The sequence below is a fragment of the Balaenoptera physalus genome, assembly GCF_965194825.1.
Source record: "Balaenoptera physalus genome assembly, chromosome: 3".
Taxonomy (NCBI): domain Eukaryota; kingdom Metazoa; phylum Chordata; class Mammalia; order Artiodactyla; family Balaenopteridae; genus Balaenoptera; species Balaenoptera physalus.
The window spans coordinates 65235153-65253925 of NC_138890.1; the positions used below are offsets into that span (position 1 = coordinate 65235153).

At 37.2% G+C, this 18773-nt stretch overlaps 1 protein-coding gene across 2 annotated transcripts in view; it reads right to left on the minus strand.

The window, feature by feature from the left end:
• DDX46 (DEAD-box helicase 46) overlaps positions 1-18773 on the minus strand; it is a 55635-nt gene that overhangs the window by 18221 nt on the left and 18641 nt on the right. For both annotated transcript variants that reach the window (XM_082454712.1, XM_082454711.1), the window contains exons 11-15: positions 18193-18314; positions 16467-16545; positions 14567-14649; positions 8491-8655; positions 7478-7640 (exon numbers count right to left, since the gene is read on the minus strand). In XM_082454712.1, the coding sequence (XP_082310838.1) occupies positions 7478-7640; positions 8491-8655; positions 14567-14649; positions 16467-16545; positions 18193-18314 (612 nt within the window). The remainder of the gene's footprint in view (positions 1-7477; positions 7641-8490; positions 8656-14566; positions 14650-16466; positions 16546-18192; positions 18315-18773) is intronic.

Below are 18773 nucleotides of genomic sequence, written 5' to 3' on the forward strand. Positions count from 1 at the left end.
GTGCTCAGGTTGTCTGTGCACTCTTAAAATTAATAAGAACCAGACCCAGAGAGCTTTAGTTTATCTAGGTCATCTCTATCAATATTTAATGTATTAGAAACTAGAACTGAGGAAAATTTTAAATATTTATTAACTTTTTAAAAAATAATAAAACAATTACATGCTAAAAAAATATATTTTTGTGAAAAGTAACTTTTCCAAAACAATAAAAATAAGGTGCTTCACATTTCTGCAAATCTCTTTGATGTCTGGCTTAATAGAAGATAGTTGGAGTCTCATATCTTCTGCATTCAATCTGTTGCAATTTAACACGCTGTGCAACCTCTAGAAAGCTATACTACATATACACTGATGAAAGAATGAAAGTGAAAAAGGCAAATAACTTGGCGGGGTTATTATGGATATATTTTTGACCTCATGAAACCCCTGAAAATCTCAGAAACCTCAGGGGTGCAAGGATAATACATTAAGAACCATTTGTCATTCCCTTGTCTTTGAATGAATTAGGCATAAGCATGTGAAGCAATTCTGACCAAAAAGATGAAGTACAGACAGGGGATTATGGGGAAAAAATTCCTTACATATATAAAAAAATACACATTTACATCAAGGTAGCGGAAATCTTACAGACTAACCCTCCTGTGGGTAACAACTATGAATTCTGGACAAAATATAAAAAACTAACTACCTGAAGGCACCAGAGAGTGACTAAAAGAAGGCAGAAACTGGAAGGGAGTTGACACCTGGAAGAATGCAATGGCACTGGTTGAGTTTACAGGATTTTACTTCTTTATTTTAAACTTTCTGTTTGGGAGCGGGCCCTGAGCAGCCCAGGTAGGGAAGTCAAAACCTGAACAGAAACAGTCTTACTGACAAGAAGAAACAAGAAGAAAGCATTCAGGATAAACTCAGGACCAGAAAAGAGGGGATAAATCCCAGAAAGAACAACAGAGCAGGCACGTCCAACAGTGCATAAAAACATTGTCCAAGGACTTCCCTGGTGGCACAGTGGTTAAGAATCTGCCTGCCAATGTAGGGGACATGGGTTCAAGCCCAGGTCCGGGAAGATCCCACATGCCGCGGAGCAACTAAGTCCATGCGCCACAACTACTGAAGCCCATGCGCCCTAGAGCCCAAGCACCGCAACTACTGAGCCCACATGCCGCAAGTACTGAATGAAGCTCATGCATCTAGAACCCGTGCTGCGCAACAAGAGAAGCCACCGCACTGCAACAAAGCCCCCGCTCACTGCAACTAGAGAAAGCCTGGGTGCAGAAACGAGGAAGGGAGGGAGGGAGGAAGGAATAAAATTAAAAACAAAAAAAACGCTGCCCAAATATCTGACACCTAAACTATACACACATGCGGCAGGATCCAAGTAGCCCAGCTCTGGCTGAAAGAAATTATTAGAAATTTCAGAGGCTGCCCATTACAAGAAAGACAGTTTCAAATATGGGTCCAGCCAAGTTAATAACCTATTTTTAAAAAAAAATAATAAAAAAAATAAAACATAAGAGAATTCAGACTCTACAGGTATCATTCACAAATGCCAGTATACAAACCAAAATTACTAGACATACAAAGAAACAGAAAACTATAAAACAAAATCAAAAGAAAAGATAATAGAAACTGACTTCAGATGACCAAGACATTATAATTAATAGTCAAAGATTTTAAAGCAACTATTATAATTGTGATCAAGGAAAAAAACTTGTAAATGCTTATAATGAATGGCTAGGAAATTTAATTAGAGAATCAGTAAAATATAAAAGAGAGCCAACTGGAAATTCTAGAACTAAAAAAAATACAATAATTGAATTTAAAAATTCACTGAATGGGCTTATTATTAGCAGATAAGAGATGACCAAAAACACACAGTGAACCTGAAGACAGAGTCAAAGAAATTATTCAGTCTTAGAGAGAAAAAAGATTGAAAAACAAAGACTGAACATACCATCAGTGATATGTGAGACAGAATCAAAAGGCTTAACATACACACAATTGGAGTCCCAAAAAGAGAGAAGAAAATAGGGCAGTAAAACAATCAATCAATCAATAAATCAAGAAATGACAGTCAAGGGACTTCCCTGGTGGCGCAGTGGATAAGACTCCACACTCCCAGTGCAGGGGGCCCAGGTTCGATCCCTGGTAAGGGAACTAGATCCCACACGCATGCCGTGACTAACAGTTTGCACGCCACAACTAAGGAGCCTGCCTTCCGCAACTAAGACCTGGTGCAACCAAATTAATTAATTAAATAATTAATTTTTTAAAAAAGAAATAACAGCCAAGAATTTCCCAAATTAGATGCAAGACATAAATTTACAGATTCTAGAAGGCGGTAAACCCCAAGGAGAATGAATACAAAGAAAATCATATCTAAATCAACTTACCATACGACCCAGCTATCCCATTCCTGGTTATCTACCCTTGAGAAATGAAATGTTCACACAAAAATCTGGACTTACATATTTAATAGCAGCTCTATTCATAATTGTCTAAAACTGGAAACAACCCAAATATCCTTCAACAGATAAAGAAATACACAAACAGTGGTACATCCACACAAAATATACTATTAGATAATAAAAAGAAATGAACAATGCAACAACTTGAATGGATCTCAAAGCCATCACGCTGAGTGAAAAAAAAGCCAACTGCAAAAAGCTGTATAATGTATGACTGCATTTATAAACATTCTTATAAGAGCACATCAGTGGTTTCAAGGAGCTATGTACAAGAGGAAAGAGAACCTTAGAGTTACTCTGCATAGGGATAGGACAAGGGAGTTTTGCGGGGTGAGGGAACTATTCTGTATCCTGATTATGGTGAATCCTTTGGGATGGTTAAAACAGCCAAAAAACTGGAAGTAGCCCAGGTGACCAACAGAAATGACTAAACAAACTATGATATATTTATACACTGGAGTATTACTCAGCAATAAAAGGGAAGAGCTGTTACATCCAACATGGATGAAAACTCAAAAATATATGCAGAGTCAAAGATACCTGATACAAAACAGTCCATAATGTATGGTTCCATTTATCTGAAATTCTAAAACAGGTAAAGTTGGGAAAAAAATGTAAGAAGTTGGGGCAGGGACTGAGGGAAATTTCTGAGGTTACATCTTAACAGAGGTTTGGGTTTCACAACTTACATGCATTTGTCAAAACTCATCAAATGGTACACTCAGAATCTGTATATTTCACTATAGTTTACTTACAGATTTTTTATTTAAAAAAATTTTTAACTAGTGTTAATCATGTGCACACTGAAGTGAAATGTGCTGATGCTGCAACGTATTCTGAAATGTATCAAAAAACTAAGAAAGGGCTTCCCTGGTGGCGCAGTGGTTAAGAATCCCCCTGCCAATGCAGGGGACACAGGTTCCAGCCCTGGTCTGGGAAGATCCCACATGCCACGGAGCAACTAAGCCCGTGTGCCACAACTACTGAGCTTGTGCTCTAGAGCCTGCAAGCCACAACTACTGAAGGCCGCGCACCAAGAGCCTGTGCTCCACAACAAGAGAGGCCACCGCAATGAGAAGCCCGTGCACCACAATGAAGAGTAGCCCCCGCTCGCTGCAACTAGAGAAAGCCCGCGCGCAGCGACAAAGACCCAACGCAGCCAAAAATAAATAAATAAAAAGAAAGAAATTTATTTTTTAAAAAAACTAAGAAAAATTGAGGAGTGGGTAAAAGGACAGATGGCTAAAGATGTGACAGATAAATGTAACAAAATGTTAATTGTAGAATCTAGTATTAGATATTCAAGGGTGTTCACGATATAGCTTTCTCAGATTTTCTGTGTTTGAAAATTTTGGTAATAAAAATGAGGGGGAAAAAAAGCCACAGATATATGGAAAACAGTCTTCCTCCTCTGGAAGCTGTCAGATCTGGAAGTGATGACTGAGCCTGCAGAAGGCTTTTTGCTGCCATAAAGAAAGCTTAGCTTAATAACTAAGTTATTATGCTCAAGATGGCAGTATAGAAACTACAATATGGTAACACTGAGCTACTGCTGAGTGAAGCAATCCTGGAATCGTTTTCCGTTTTTTTTTTTCTTTGGACGCACCTTGCAGCATGTGGCCTCTTAGTTCCCCAACCAGGGATAGAACCCAGGCCCCCTGCAGTGGAAGCATGGAGTCTTAACCACTGGACCGCCAGGGAAGTCCCCTGGAATCGTTCGGCCATGGGATTTCATGTTTTGTAAAATAGTAAACATTCCTCATGATTTACAGCAGCTGAGTTCATATTTTCTGTTACTTGCAGAGAACCAAAAGAAAAAGTAACTGATATTAATAGTACATGTCAAAAGTCTCATTGAAGCATTTTGCCCTATTTTAAAATGTCTCTGTTTTCATATATCATAAACACCTGAAAGTAGAAACCATTGTGCTACTTTCCTAATTTCAGCAATATTTACCATATTAAATGCAGGTTGAGTCTTTAAGGAATTTTAAAATTCTTCATTATTAGTGCAAAAATGAAGAAATGGATGACTGACAGAATAGAAATTATAGCCATGGTTTAATGACAGTATTTTCAGATTTCTTCTTTCATTTTTTAACCCAGTTTAGAGGAAAGTTTAGAGGAATGCAGGTATGTGATAAATCAAAAATAGAGTATTAAGAACAATATGCTCTCCATATATTTTGTTCATAAACTACAATTACCTGGCCTTTGTGCTCTAACAAAAAAGTCAAGCAACTATGGAATGCTCTGATTGTTGAACTGAGAAAATTGTCTCAGGTTAACAAAACCAGGAGTGGGCAGAACACATCATCCACTCTCCAACCTCCTGCCTCCCTTTCTCCCTCCACTAGACCTGAAGACTAGAGAACTACAGGTGGCTCTGGAAGTGGCAGCACTCAGAGTGTCTCTGAGCTTCCTTCTCACTATTCAGAAGAGTAAGCAGGAATAAACAGCTATTATTCCATTAAGCGATAGGTTCTGCAAATCAGCCTGACTGCCCCTTTACGGAGGTCAATCTTAGAAGAACAGAAATACCATATCTCCATCCTACAAATGAACAAGTCCAGGATTTTCTGTCATTTGGTCACAATCCAGAGTGAGCAGCATCTTGCAGTTGCAATAATTCTAGCAGGAAGAATGGACTAAATGTTTTGTAGTTTGTATTCTTTTTCTTCTAAAGGGGCACAAAATGGTATGCATTTCAGACATACTAACACCCACACTTCTCACAACTAATGCCATTACATTATGTATTATGCATGAAATGCACATTAATTACATGTGCACATTAGGAATTTCATGGTTACACCTTTAAAAAAAATAATTCTTCAAAAGCCCTACATAATTTCATGCTGCGGAGCAACTAAGCCTGTGCACCACAACTACTGAGCCTGCACTCTAGAGCCCGTGAGCCACAACTGCTGAGTCCACATGCCACAACTACTGCAGCCCGGGCACGTAGAGCCCGTGCTCCACAACAAGAGAAGCCACTGCAATGAGAAGCCCATGCACCACAACGAAGCGTAGCCCCCACTCGCCACAACTGGAGAAAGCCCGCACGCGGCAACGAAGACCCAACACAGCCAAAAATAAATAAATAAATAAATAAATTTAGCTTTTAAAAAATGTAACTCACAACTTTAAAAATAAATAAATGAAAAGGAAAACACAACGAGTCATTTTCAAACATTAAAAGTTAACCAAATACATATCCTCAAAGCCCTTTTAATTGCATTCCACATGAAGCCTTGTGTGGTAGATTGTATTTTCCAAAGACGGCAGCAAAAGCATGTCCTATCCCACATGCTCTTCTGCATATCGAATGACATATTCCCATAAGGCGGTGGAGTCTATGCCTCCATTCCTTTGAATGTGGGCCAGTCTAGTGACTATTTTGACCTATAGAATATGGTGGAAATAAAATTTCCACCATTTCCCATTATCCTCCTTAACTGTCTTGGCAGCTTCTGGTTCTTGCCTTCTGGCCAAGCAGCCTCACAGAGAGGCTCACAAGGGAAAGAGTCAGGACTCGTGGCCAACAGCCTGACTGAGCTCTCAGTCCAGAGCCAGTACCAACTTGTCAGCTGCCTAAGTAAGGCAAATTGGAAATGGATCCCTAACCCCAACTGAGCCATCCGAGTAGACAGAGCATGAAAGAAAGACTAGTTATGTGTGCTAAGAGCTACACAAATTGCAGATTCATTAAAAAAGAAAAAAAAAATACGACTGTTGCCACTAAATTTGGGGGTGGTTTGTCACAAAGCCATATTGCCAGAACACTTGGTTAGTGAGTTTAATTCAAACTGTCTCTGTTCCATATGTTTAGTGTTCTAAGTCCCACATATATATAACAATGGCGATATTACACAGAAATTAATTAAAGCTCTAATGTGAATCATAATAAAAACCTCTAGGTAGCATGGTACAATGGAAAGAATAGAACATAAATCAAAAATTTTAAGTTCATAGAAACCAAGCCTATCGATCTGCACCTGAGTGACCAGCTGAGTTGGCCTCTGGAGACTGCGGATAAGCCAACCTTGCCTAGACAACCGAGTGAGAGGTACCCCGGTGGTTAGTGATTTCCTCCTGCCTCCTCACACAGTACCTGGGATTCTCATGACAGCAGTGACTGGTGAGGGACTTGACCAAGGGAGCCCCCCTCATCTCCCTCCAGTAGCGGTTAAGCTCATGGAGCGTGGACCCACCCAGGGTGGGTTCCAGTTCTGGCTCCACCGTTTCTGTGTCACCCTGGCAAAGTTTCTTAACCTCACTATGCCTCGGTTCCATCTTAAGATAAAAATATCTTAAAAGACAATAATGGTACGTACAGCATAGGGCTGTTTTGGGGATTAAATGAGTTATACTAAAGCACTGAGGCATTTCCTGGCACGTGGAAAGCGCTCTAAGGCAACTGCAGTTCTTTGATGTCTCAGTCTGTTTTTAGTTTGCGGATTCGGGAAAGTCATCAGAGACCATGTCCCTCCTCTGTTTCAGAAACTCCAAAGGCTCCCTTTGATTACAGCAGGGGCTCCGAAGTGATGGTGGAGGGTGAGGGGGTGGTGGGGGGAGAGGTAACATAGGGTGTGTGTGATATGATACGTTGGGGGAGTGGGAAGAAAATACTAGAATATTTCTAATTTTTGTGTTTTTTAATTTCTTATTTGTGTGTTAATGTTTATAAAGAGCATAATATTACATTAGTTGTACATATAAATAACTTGTAAATAAATATTGGGGGTTTGGGCTGAAAAAAAAATTTTTAAGTTCAATTCCTCCTTAGCTGATTAATGGTTATAGAATTTGATCAAACCAATGTGTTGTTGTCTTATTTTCTTTAACGCTAAGATGAAATAAAATAATGCTTACCCCCCCACAGAACTGTTGTGAATGAAAACTGACATGGATGACATAAAATTTACTGCTAAATTAGAGACAAAGGAAATACACAGCACAGTGCTTGGCTAAGTTAAGTACTTAACAGAGACTTCATTAAACATTACCTCCATGAAGAGACATGCAAGGGTAAGAAGCTCTCATTAAATCTTTCAGAAGACCATCAGCATGTTCCTGCTTATCCACAAATATAATGACAGATCCTGATTCTTGATAATGGCCTAGAAGTTCAAGTAGCTTCAAGAATTTCTTTTCTTCTTCAATCACAATCTGAAAACAACACATCGTACCAAGTTAATGGAGTAAAAATCCAAATACATTTCATGAACAAAAATATTCATTTTATTTGTGGCAAATAAATAAACAACAAACATCTTCCTATGTAGGAAAATGTTGATTTTAATTGATAAACCACTAAGACCAAAAGAAAAATTGTAACTTTTCAGAGACTAAGAGGCTTACAAATGCGGACAGATGATCATCTGTTCTCTCTCTGACTCTTAACTTCACATCCTATTAACCAAAGAATAACATAGGTATGTGACATTTTATCACCAGCCCACCACTTCTGGTGAAAAAAACTAAAAGAGCATTTAAACAGACAGTTCCATGGAAGAGCAAATTCAAATATATTTGGTAGGGCTTCCCTGGTGGCACAGTGGTTAAGAATCTGCCTGCCAATGCAGCGGACACGGGTTCAAGCCCTGGTCCAGGAAGATCCCACATGCTGTGGAGCAACTAAGCCCGTGTACCACAACTACTGAGCCTGCGCTCTAGAGCACGTGAGCCACAACTACTGAAGCCTGCGCACCTAGAGCCCGTGCTCCACGAGAGAAACCACCACAATGAGAAGCCCACGCACCGCAACGAAGAGTAGCCCCCACTCACCACAACTAGAGAAAGCCTGCACGCAGCAATGAAGACCCAATGCAGAAATAAATGAATAAGTAAATAAAAATTTTTAAAAATATATATATATATTTGGTAAAATGTTAAAGGCTGCAGTTGATGTGTACTATTTAATTTTAGAAATTATCTGCCTACATCACAACGATTCCAAAAGGATGACACAGTGCCTAAACATACAGGGAACTGGGGGTTTCCTAAGGACTATACCTACCACTTGTTGCTCCACATCTGAGCAAACCACACTTCTGCCTCCAACCTGCACTTCAATGGGTTTACTCAGGATTCTGCGAGCCAAGGCCTCCATAGCTCTGGGGAAAGTAGCTGAAAACATAACTGTCTGTCGGTCAGGACGAACATTATCCACAATGCGCATGACCTGAGAAAACATTACAAATAAGCATGGTGAGGGTAGTCTCCAAAAATTGTAGGACGGTAAAACCAAGTAGAAGGAACTTTTAAGAACATCTATTCAGTGACTTTTAAATGTGTTACCTTAGAATATTATAATTGATTTCACCCTAAAATTTGCCCCTCTCATAGTTTCCCCCTCTCAAGAAATGGCAACTCTAGTCATTTTGGTTTATGCCAAAAATCTAGGAGCCATCCGTAACTACTCTCTCTCTTACTCATCTCACACCCAATCCATCAACAAATTCAGTAGTCTTGATCTTCAAACTAAACCTACAATGCAACTATTCCTCACTGCTATTTCTGTTTTCCTTCATTTATTCAACACATTTTTACTGAGCAACCATTATGTGCCAGGCATTGTTCTAAGTGCTTGGAATATGCAATAAAAATAGAGAAAAACTTGTCTGAATATAGCTTATATTCTAATGAGGATGGATAAACAAATATATTATGTTACAAATGGTGATAAGAGCTACAGGAAAACAAAGAACAATGATGGTGGACATACTGTTGAGGGAGTGGGATTCAGGTACCAATTAACTACCTCAGTGTCTAAAGAGCCCTGGAGGAATCAGGGAGTTCTAGGATTCTTATGGCATAAACAAGAAAAAAAAGACATAATGAATAAATTATTAATGATGGTTTCAAGAGAGACAGGGGTGAATGGTTGCAAACTGTAAAGGGTAAAGGTCTTGCCAGGAATACACAGGACCACATTTTTACTCCAATCAAAGATGATGTGATATCTGTGAAAGGGGCTGCCCTAACCAAGGCATGTGGAAATCCTGGGCTCCTGGTCCAAACCTCAACCATCTCTCATCTGGATTATTTCAATTGTCTCCTACCAGGTTTTCCTGCCTTTACTCCTGTCCAATCTGAAATCTATTCTCCACCCAGCAGCCAAAATGATGGCTTTAAAACTTATGCCAGTATTTTCAGTTAAAAATGTTTCAGTGTTGACCACACACACTTACTTCTCTTCCCTTGAAAAACCCTGTAAAATGTAACAATACAGGGATTGTTTTAAAAAATTACACAGGGCTTCCCTGGTGGCGCAGTGGTTGAGAATCTGCCTGCCAATGCAGGGGACACGGGTTCGAGCCCTGGTCTGGGAAGATCCCACATGCCGCGGAGCAACTAAGCCCGTGTGCCACAACTACTGAGCCTGAGTGTCTGGAGCCTGTGCTCCGCAACAAGAGAGGCCACGATAGTGAGAGGCCCACGCACTGCGATGAACAGTGGCCCCCGCTTGCCACAACTACAGAAAGCCCTCGCACAGAAACGAAGACCCAACACAGCCAAAAATAAATAAATTAATTAAAAAAAAATTACACAAACCAACAAAGACAAAGAAAATAAGACAGGACATGATAGCAACAACATTTTGATTAAGTGGTACCTGACTTAGCAGACCAAAGAAAACTAAATCCTAAAATGGGAATGAACTAGACTTTCAAGAAGTGGCTTCTCTTACACCCTATCCTGTTTCTCTTCTTCAGGAGGATTGCTCTTTACCACTTGATCTTTACATAAATTTCAGAGTTAAGTTTTCTTTAATGTTTTCCAGTAAAGTTTTACAGTTTTCTCCAGATACATATTACACATCTTTGTCAAGTTTATTTTTTCAAGCTTTTGTTAATTATATGATTTCTGAAGAACATTTTCTAACTTACTGGGAAAAGAACTGAAAATGACTTCTCTTTACTGACTTTGTGTCCAGAAATTTTACTATTCTCTTTATCAATTCTAATAATTTATCTGTAGATTATTTTGAGTCTTCTACAAAGATAGTCATATCATCTGCAGATAACACTTGTTTCTTCCTTTCTAAATATTATACCTTTTTCTTGCTTACTGTGCTAGGACCTCCAGCAAAGTGTTGAGTGAGTGTTCACTACTTAATTTTCTTTCTTATGTTAAAAGCTTCAAAGTTGCACCATTAGGTGTAAGGTTTGCTATAGACTTATTCTGGTAGCTCCCTACTAGTCCTAGTGTGCTGAATTTTTAAACCATCAGTGAAATTTTATCAAATGCTTTTCTATATTATTTGAGATAATAGTATGGTTTTTCCCTCTATTCTGGTAACAGGGTGGATTACATTACTTGATTTTTCTAATGTTAAACCAGCCGTGCATCCAAAGGATACTAACTTCGATATGATTAATTATCTATTTTAAACATTGCTATATTTGGTTCCTTAATATATTTTTTAGGGGTTTTGCATCATTGTACATAAAACTGTAACATAACGTTTGATTTCTGTATCAATATTATATTGGCCTATAAAATGGAATAGCTACTATGGAAAAGTTTGGCAGTTTCTTAGAAAGTTAAACATAAATTACCATACAATCAGGAATTCTACTCCTAGGTAATCTATTCAAAATATACGAAGACGTATGTCCATACACAGACTTGTATACAAATGTTCCTAGCAGCATTATTCCTAATCATGGAAATAATCCAAATGTTCATCAGCTGGCTAATGGAGAAACAAAATATGACATATATTCATATGATGGAATATTAATTACTCAGCAATTAAAGGAATAAAGTACTGACAAATGCTAGGACACAAATGAAGCTCAAACACATATCATAAGTGAAATAAATACAAGCCAGATGTATACTGTATGATTCTCCACCCCCTCCACCCCCCACAGCACGGCTTGCGGGATCTTAGTTCCCTGACCAGGGACTGAACCCGGACTACGGCAGTGAAAGCACTGAGTCCTAACCACTGGACCACTAGGGAACTCCCTGTATGATTCCATTTATATAAAATGTCCAGAAAAGGCAAATCTTTTAAGACAGAAAGCAAATTAGTGGCTGCCTCGGGCTGAGGTGGAAACAGGAAATGAATGCAGACAGGCACAAGACATTTTTCTGGTGAAAGAAATCTTCTAAAACTGAATTGTGGTGATGGCTGAACAAACCTGTATGTGTACTAAAACCCATTTTATTACACACTTTAATAAAGTGAGTTCTATGGTATATAATTAGACCTTAACAGAGCTCTTTTAAAAGTAAAAGATTACAATGACCTTATAAATTGATGAGTATTCCCTCTTTTTTATACTTTGAAATAAAGTATGATTAGGAACATAATTATTTACTCCTTGAATGTCTGGTAAAACTTGCTAGTAAAAAATAGTCAGGAACTGGTGTTTTCCTTGTAGGAAAATTAAAAGTTGATTTCTTTAACAAATGTAAGACTATTTTAGTGTTCTTGAATCTGTTTAACCTAAAGCTTTGAAATGTACTGGCAAACACAGGAAAAAAAAAAAAAAAAGCAAGAAGGGAGAAAGAGACTATGCAAGGATATGAAAATTTCAAAAAACTATCAATATCCAGGGAAACTTAAGAAATTTCTGTATCTATGAGACAAGAACAGGATGCCATTTAAAATAAAAATTCAGAGAAAATAAAAGAACATTTAGAAATTAAAACTATGAAAGCAGAATTTAAAAATTCAACAGAAAGTTTGAAAGCTTAAGAGTTTAGGAAATCTCCTAGTACGGCAAAATGATAGAGATGCAAAATACTTAAGAAAAATTAAGAAAATTAAAGGATGAGTCCAAAAGGTCCAACATTCAAATAATAAGAGTTCCAGAAAACAAAGAGAAAGAAATTATCAAAAAGTAATTCAAGAAAATTTCTCAAAACGGAAGGATTTGAGTTTCTAGATGGAAAGAACCCACCAAGTAGTCAGGACACTAGTTGAAGAAAACAAACCTAAATGACATAGAACATTAGGATAAAGATCCAAAAAGTTTCAAGACAAAAAGTACAAATTAAATACAAAAGGTTAATAACTGAGTAACACTGAATTTCTCAAGAAAACCAATGGAGGGACTTCCCTGGTGGTCCAGTGGCTAAGACTCCACACTCCCAATGCAGCGGGCCCGGGTTCAATCCCTGGTCAGGGAATTAGATCCCACATGCCACAACTAAAGATCCCGTATGCTGAAACTAAGGCCCAGCGCAGCCAAATAAATAAATAAATAAATAAATAAATATTTTTTAAAAAAGAAAATAAAAGAAAGAAAAAGAAGAAAGAAAACCAATGGAGACAAAAAGAAATTCTGAGGGAAAATAATCCTCACCTCATATCTGGCTAAATGTCAAATAAATGTGAGGGTAGACCAAAGACTTTCCAGACATGCAAAGACTCAAAGAATGTACTTCCAAGCACTTTCTACTGAAAAAGCAGTCCATAAACAAAGGAATATACCAAGAAAAAGCCATGAGATCAATTTCTGGTTAAAAATGAAAGCTTGAACACATGCATCTATTTTTACACCCTCCAGAATGACAAAACATTATAGAAAGGAGATTTTTTAAAATTCACAATGATATGTCTCAAAACAAAAGCAACTAATTAGGACAGAGTTTTGGTGAGGGGGCATGAAAATGTTCGGATATTGGATAGTGGTGATGGTTGTAAAGTTCCAGGAATACAATAAAAACCACTGAACTGACTGGGAAAGGGCACCTAGCTCCATATTCCACCTGATTTCTTCAACTCCCTCTACTCTCTTTCTACAAATGGACCTGCTGCCTCTACTAGAACACAAAGATAAAAAGCATATTCAATATCTCCCTCCTACAAAGTAACCTGTTTAATCTCCCCAAAATGCTTATCCAGTCCTTTTTCACATTACGCTCAGATCAAGCTCCCTATAGCTTCCCCACTATCCCAGTCCAACTTGTTGGGACCCAAAGGATAAATTTAATGCTTCTTTCAAGTGATAGACTTTATTCAAAGAGTTAAAGGATGCTACCAAATCCCCTACTTCAAGCTAAATATTCCTCATTCCTTTAACTGTTTCTCACATGGCTCAAGTATTAGTCCTTTTAAATATAAATAGTCCTGTTTATTCTTATATGCTCCTCTGTATCTCATTTAGAATGTGGTCCCTAAATCTAAACACAATACATGCACTATCATATGACAGGTAATACATATTTGGAGAATACATGAATAAACAGAAAAGAATGAACACTTTAACCATATCCCTTTCCAATATTCCATTTCTATTACTGCAGTTTGTGATTTAAAAGCATTTTTTTGGCATCCATAGCACACTGACAACTCATACAGCTCCTCTTGCTAAGAAAACTTTCTACCACCTTTTTAAATAATTAATTAATTAATTAATTAACTTTATTTATTTATTTACTTACTTATTGACTGGTAGATTGATTGATTGCTGAGCCGGGTCTTAGTTGTGGCATGCCGGCTCTTAGTTGCAGCATGCATGTGGGATCTAGTTCCCCAACCAGGGATCGAACCTGGGCACCATGCATTGGAAGCATGGAGTCTTACCCACTGGACCACCAGGGAAGTCCCTCTACCACCTTTTAACATGTTTTTCTTTAGGCTTTTTTTTTTTTTTGTAGCCTTTAGGCTTTTATCACTAAAATTTTGTATTGAAGGAAACTGCACATATGAAGAATATAAAATCTAAGCTAGACAAATGCTTTGGGCCTTAGTTTTTACATTTGGAGAATGTAAACAACCTGTGCTATCTAGATCATGAGGTAGTGAAAAGCATGAATTAAAGCAATTTATTTGGAAGTACAATGAAAACTATAAAATATGAAAGCTTAAGTTTCTATTAGGACTCCACTTCTAATTTTACCAATGATGGTTTTAGATGGCTTAGGAAAGCCTGCACAAATACCTCCTGAACAAGTTTAATGAAGAATCCAAAACATAAATATCTATTTCAATTCCCTACGTCCTCAATCCACTGTATGACCACACAACAGAAATGTATGTGAGAATTTCAGAAACCATACAAATATTTCATGCTCATGGCAGTTACAAGGTTTACTTTATAGTTCAAAACACTAAGAAATTTAATAAATACCTGTGGTTCAAAACCCATGTCAAACATTCTGTCTGCTTCATCTAAAACAACATAAGTCACTCTTCGAAGATTTGTAACCCGACCTAACATGAGGAAAAAAAATAAAGACAAAAAGAAAACTAAAAATCAGTCACAATTCATTTTATGACTACCAAAATCTTTAAAAAACTGTAAAGGGAACTAAAATGCCTGACTTAACCAGAGGGGTGAGTTAGGTATCTTTAAACAGTGAAAAAAAATTTTGGTTTACAATATCTTAATCTACTGGCAAATACTTTCTGACAATGGGTATATGAGGCCCTTTATTTTGTCAAACTCGTCTCTTGCATACCATCATAGGGCCTGAAGAACCTGTAAAATTCAGAAAACAGCCCTCTCCAAAACACATCATAAAACTAAGACTGAGATGGAGCATCGAGCCACATCAGCCATTATCTCACAGCATCACCTAGGAAAAAACATATTAGAGATTACAGCGTATGTGTGGAAAGCAAGTTCCAGTGCTAACTACTTCAGACGCAGAAAACCTCTCTTTACAATACTTTATGTAGTACATAACCTACTTATATACAGTTAGAAGCTTCTAACGGGCATGTCAAAACATAAATAAGAAGCTATTCAATATCACTAGGTAACTAACATATTACACAAAAATTTTAAAAATCAATGTATTACATAGATACATTTTTCTATACAAAGATATAAATCCTATTTTACACAGTGCTCCCACTGGTTTAAATAAATGCAACTGGCTTCTTAGCCAGAAAAAACTAAATACATAGACAGGAAACCCTTTCTAAAGGATTAACACAAGCATTTCTATCAATTGTTGATTCAATCACCTGGCAAAAACATGTATAAAACAGTTATTAAATATAAACCAAAAGGACAGATAAAGGGAAAAGATAAAATTAATGAAGATGAATTTCAGGAGGAGACAATCAATGCAGCATTGAGAAAAAACACGGAATTATTTCATCAGCATTCAACCCAAAACTTTTCATATGCTATACAAGCACAATGACTTATCAATACCAATGTCACTTTACCAACTTCATGTAGAATTAGAATTAAGTGTACACAGAAATCCAAGCAAAATGCTATTAGAAACATGCATTACTCAAAGTTTTAAATACTCTACGATATATATACACTGAATACTACAATGGAAACCTTTGAAAGCATTTTCTTCAAAAAACAGAAATGTGCCAAAATAAATGCTTTCTAATATTTAAGTATTCCATACTAACATGTGCAGCCCCAATTAGTTTTGCAGGTTTGGGAACAGCATTAAATTACCTACCTTTGATGGTTTAAGTCTCGGAAGCCCAGTTCTATAAATCTTGAAGGGCCTTTCTCCACAGAAGTTAAATAATGTCAACAGTTTAGTAACAGTTTTGATAGGGAATAATTTAACAAAGCACAATATTTGAGCTAAAAACATGCAAATTTACAAAAGATAAATTTTCTTGAAGCTGCAAGATCTTAACTTATCTAGTATTGTAAGAGTGTACTAGCTCCTATGGAGAAAAAGTCTAAATTGTACAATTAAAAAAATATAGTCTCCCACCCTGTTAAAAGCAAAGCTAGGCCAAAACTGAATTAAGAATCCACGTTAAGTGCTTAAAAAAAAAAAAAAAAAAAAAAAAAAAAATCAGATGGAGTAGTTGTGAAAAAAATTTTTTTAATTAAATTGCAAAAATATTATGAATACTTGCAACAAAAGCTTGTTACAATACAAATTTCAAGATATTACAGCTTCAAGAAGAAATGTAGAAACCCTTTGGTGGTTTCTTGTTTCTTGTATCTGCTTTAAAAAAATGTACAGAATTCAAAAAGGAGAAATGAGAACAAAAAAACAAACAACAACAACAAAAAACCCCCAACACCCCTGACTTACCACTGTTAGCTGCTAACATGTCAATCATTCGACCAGGTGTGCAAACAATAATTTCAGCACCTCTTTTCAGCTCAGCAATCTAATAAGAAAAGATGAAATTTTATAGTGTATTTATCGCTAATGCTTCTTTACAGAGTTGAAAATACTGAGGTCCTTGCAGAGCTCCATAAGGTAAGACAGCCCGGTCTGATTAGAAGACACCAAAGCCTCCTGCTTAATTCTTTGGAATGCTGGAGCACTACTAAAGGAATAGGAAGCAGCAGAAAGACCACATGATGCTGTAACTTTGAAATCAATGAAAACCAGAGGTTTTTACCAATTTTAATTTGACACAACTCCTCAAAACCAAGAAAGGAATATGAGAGAGCAGTAAATAAAGAAATCTGACAGATCAATGTTTTTCAAATTGAGATTTGTTTCCATTAGTGAATCATAAAATCAGTAAGTCACAACCTGCGTTTTAAAAATGAAATAGGGGCTTCCCTGGTGGCGCAGTGGTTGAGAATCTGCCTGCCAATGCAGGGGACATGGGTTCGAGCCCTGGTCTGGGAAGATCCCACATGCCACAGAGCGGCTGGGCCCGTGGGCCACAACTACTGAGCCTGCGCGTCTGGAGCCTGTGCTCCGCAATGGGAGAGGCCGCGGCAGTGAGAGGCCCGCGCACCGCAATGAGGAGTGGCCCCCGCTTGCCAGAACTGGAGAAAGCCCTCACACAGAAACGAAGATCCAACACAGCCAAAAATAAATAAATAAATAAATTTATAAAAATGAAATAGAATGGAAAACACCAGACTTTGTTAGACATCATAAAACTTTGTTTGACTTCTATATAAATATGCATGCATGTACCAGCTTATTTTGTAACTGTATTTACTATAGGCTACGGCCAAAAAAACTGACACAGATAAACTTAGAAAACTAAGTTCAAGTGTTTAAAATAGCATTGGGATAACAAAAGCGAATATTCCCAAGATGTGTCTAAAATCTGAGAAGACAAGTCCTCAGAAAGGGTTTTGGGGTTAAATATGTTCAGAAAACGCCACTTAATTTATCCCATTTTTTCTAGCATCACAATATACATTAGCTTATTAACAACTAAGAGGTCTTGCAGGAAAGAAAATTTTAACTTTGCATAGTCCAACATTTCCAAAACTTATTTGACCACAGAACCCAGGATTTTTCCTTCTTCTAGTTAAAACAAAATATCTGATGACTAGCATTCTTTAGAAGACACATGGAGAAATGCCAATCTAAAGAGAGTGAATGAAGGTATGTTTAAATAATTCTCACTAAAATCACTTAAGAATGCAGATGAAACTCTGATATTAATACATCCCACTGAAAACCACGTTTTAAAGATGCCATTTAGATTAGAGAAAATAAATGTTGGTCCAGGAATCATAAGATCTAGATTCTAGGACAAAGTCTTACTAAGCTAAAGACTTTGGTCAACTTAACCTTTCTGAACATCTGTAAAATGGAAAAAATAATCTGCTTCCTTGAGCGGGGAAAGACAAGCACGGGAAAGCTAAGATATGAAAATGGCTCAAAAATTCTAAAATATAACTTTAACATAATTCATTCTTACTATTATTTTCACACCTCATTTTAAAGATTTTAGAAGCAATCAATAAAGAAAACACTAAAGCAAAAAATCACTTTTACATTATTAAGTCATTCAATTTTTAAAAAGATTGGAAAAACTGAATGTTCCTTTTATAACTACCTGCTCACTGATTCCTGTTCCTCCATAAACACAGACCACTCTAAGGCCCAAGGTCTTCGAAAACTTCTTACATTCTTTAGTAATTTGTAAAGCCAGTTCTCGAGTTGGAGTCATGATGACAGCTGAAAAGATAAATATGTCAAAAGCCTAACCACCAAAATTCTTGAGAGGCTAAGCTTTATAGTGTTAAATTTAACCTCTGCAATCAAGTTCAGATCTTAGTCTAATTTTTGTTTTAATTTGTTTTATGCACCTTTGAAAATCCTATTTCAAAAGTTCTGTAATAGCAGAGATTGTGGTGAAGGATAATTTTAAGAAGATTTTAAGAACATGCTATAGGAAGATAAATGAGAGTTAAATACCTTACTCAACCATCAGGAAAATACTTGGTTGAAAAGAATGCAAATCATTCGCAACTGCAAATCACAGAGCAAAGATAATCAAGTGACTCACTGTGCTGAAGAGCCATGCCGTGGCTTCCGGAAACAACCTTGGTCTGAGGGGCACACACAGAGGAGAAATATACTGTGCCCTCTGTTGCCAAGAGAGGAGTTGAACAACTTTCCAAAACCCTACTCAAA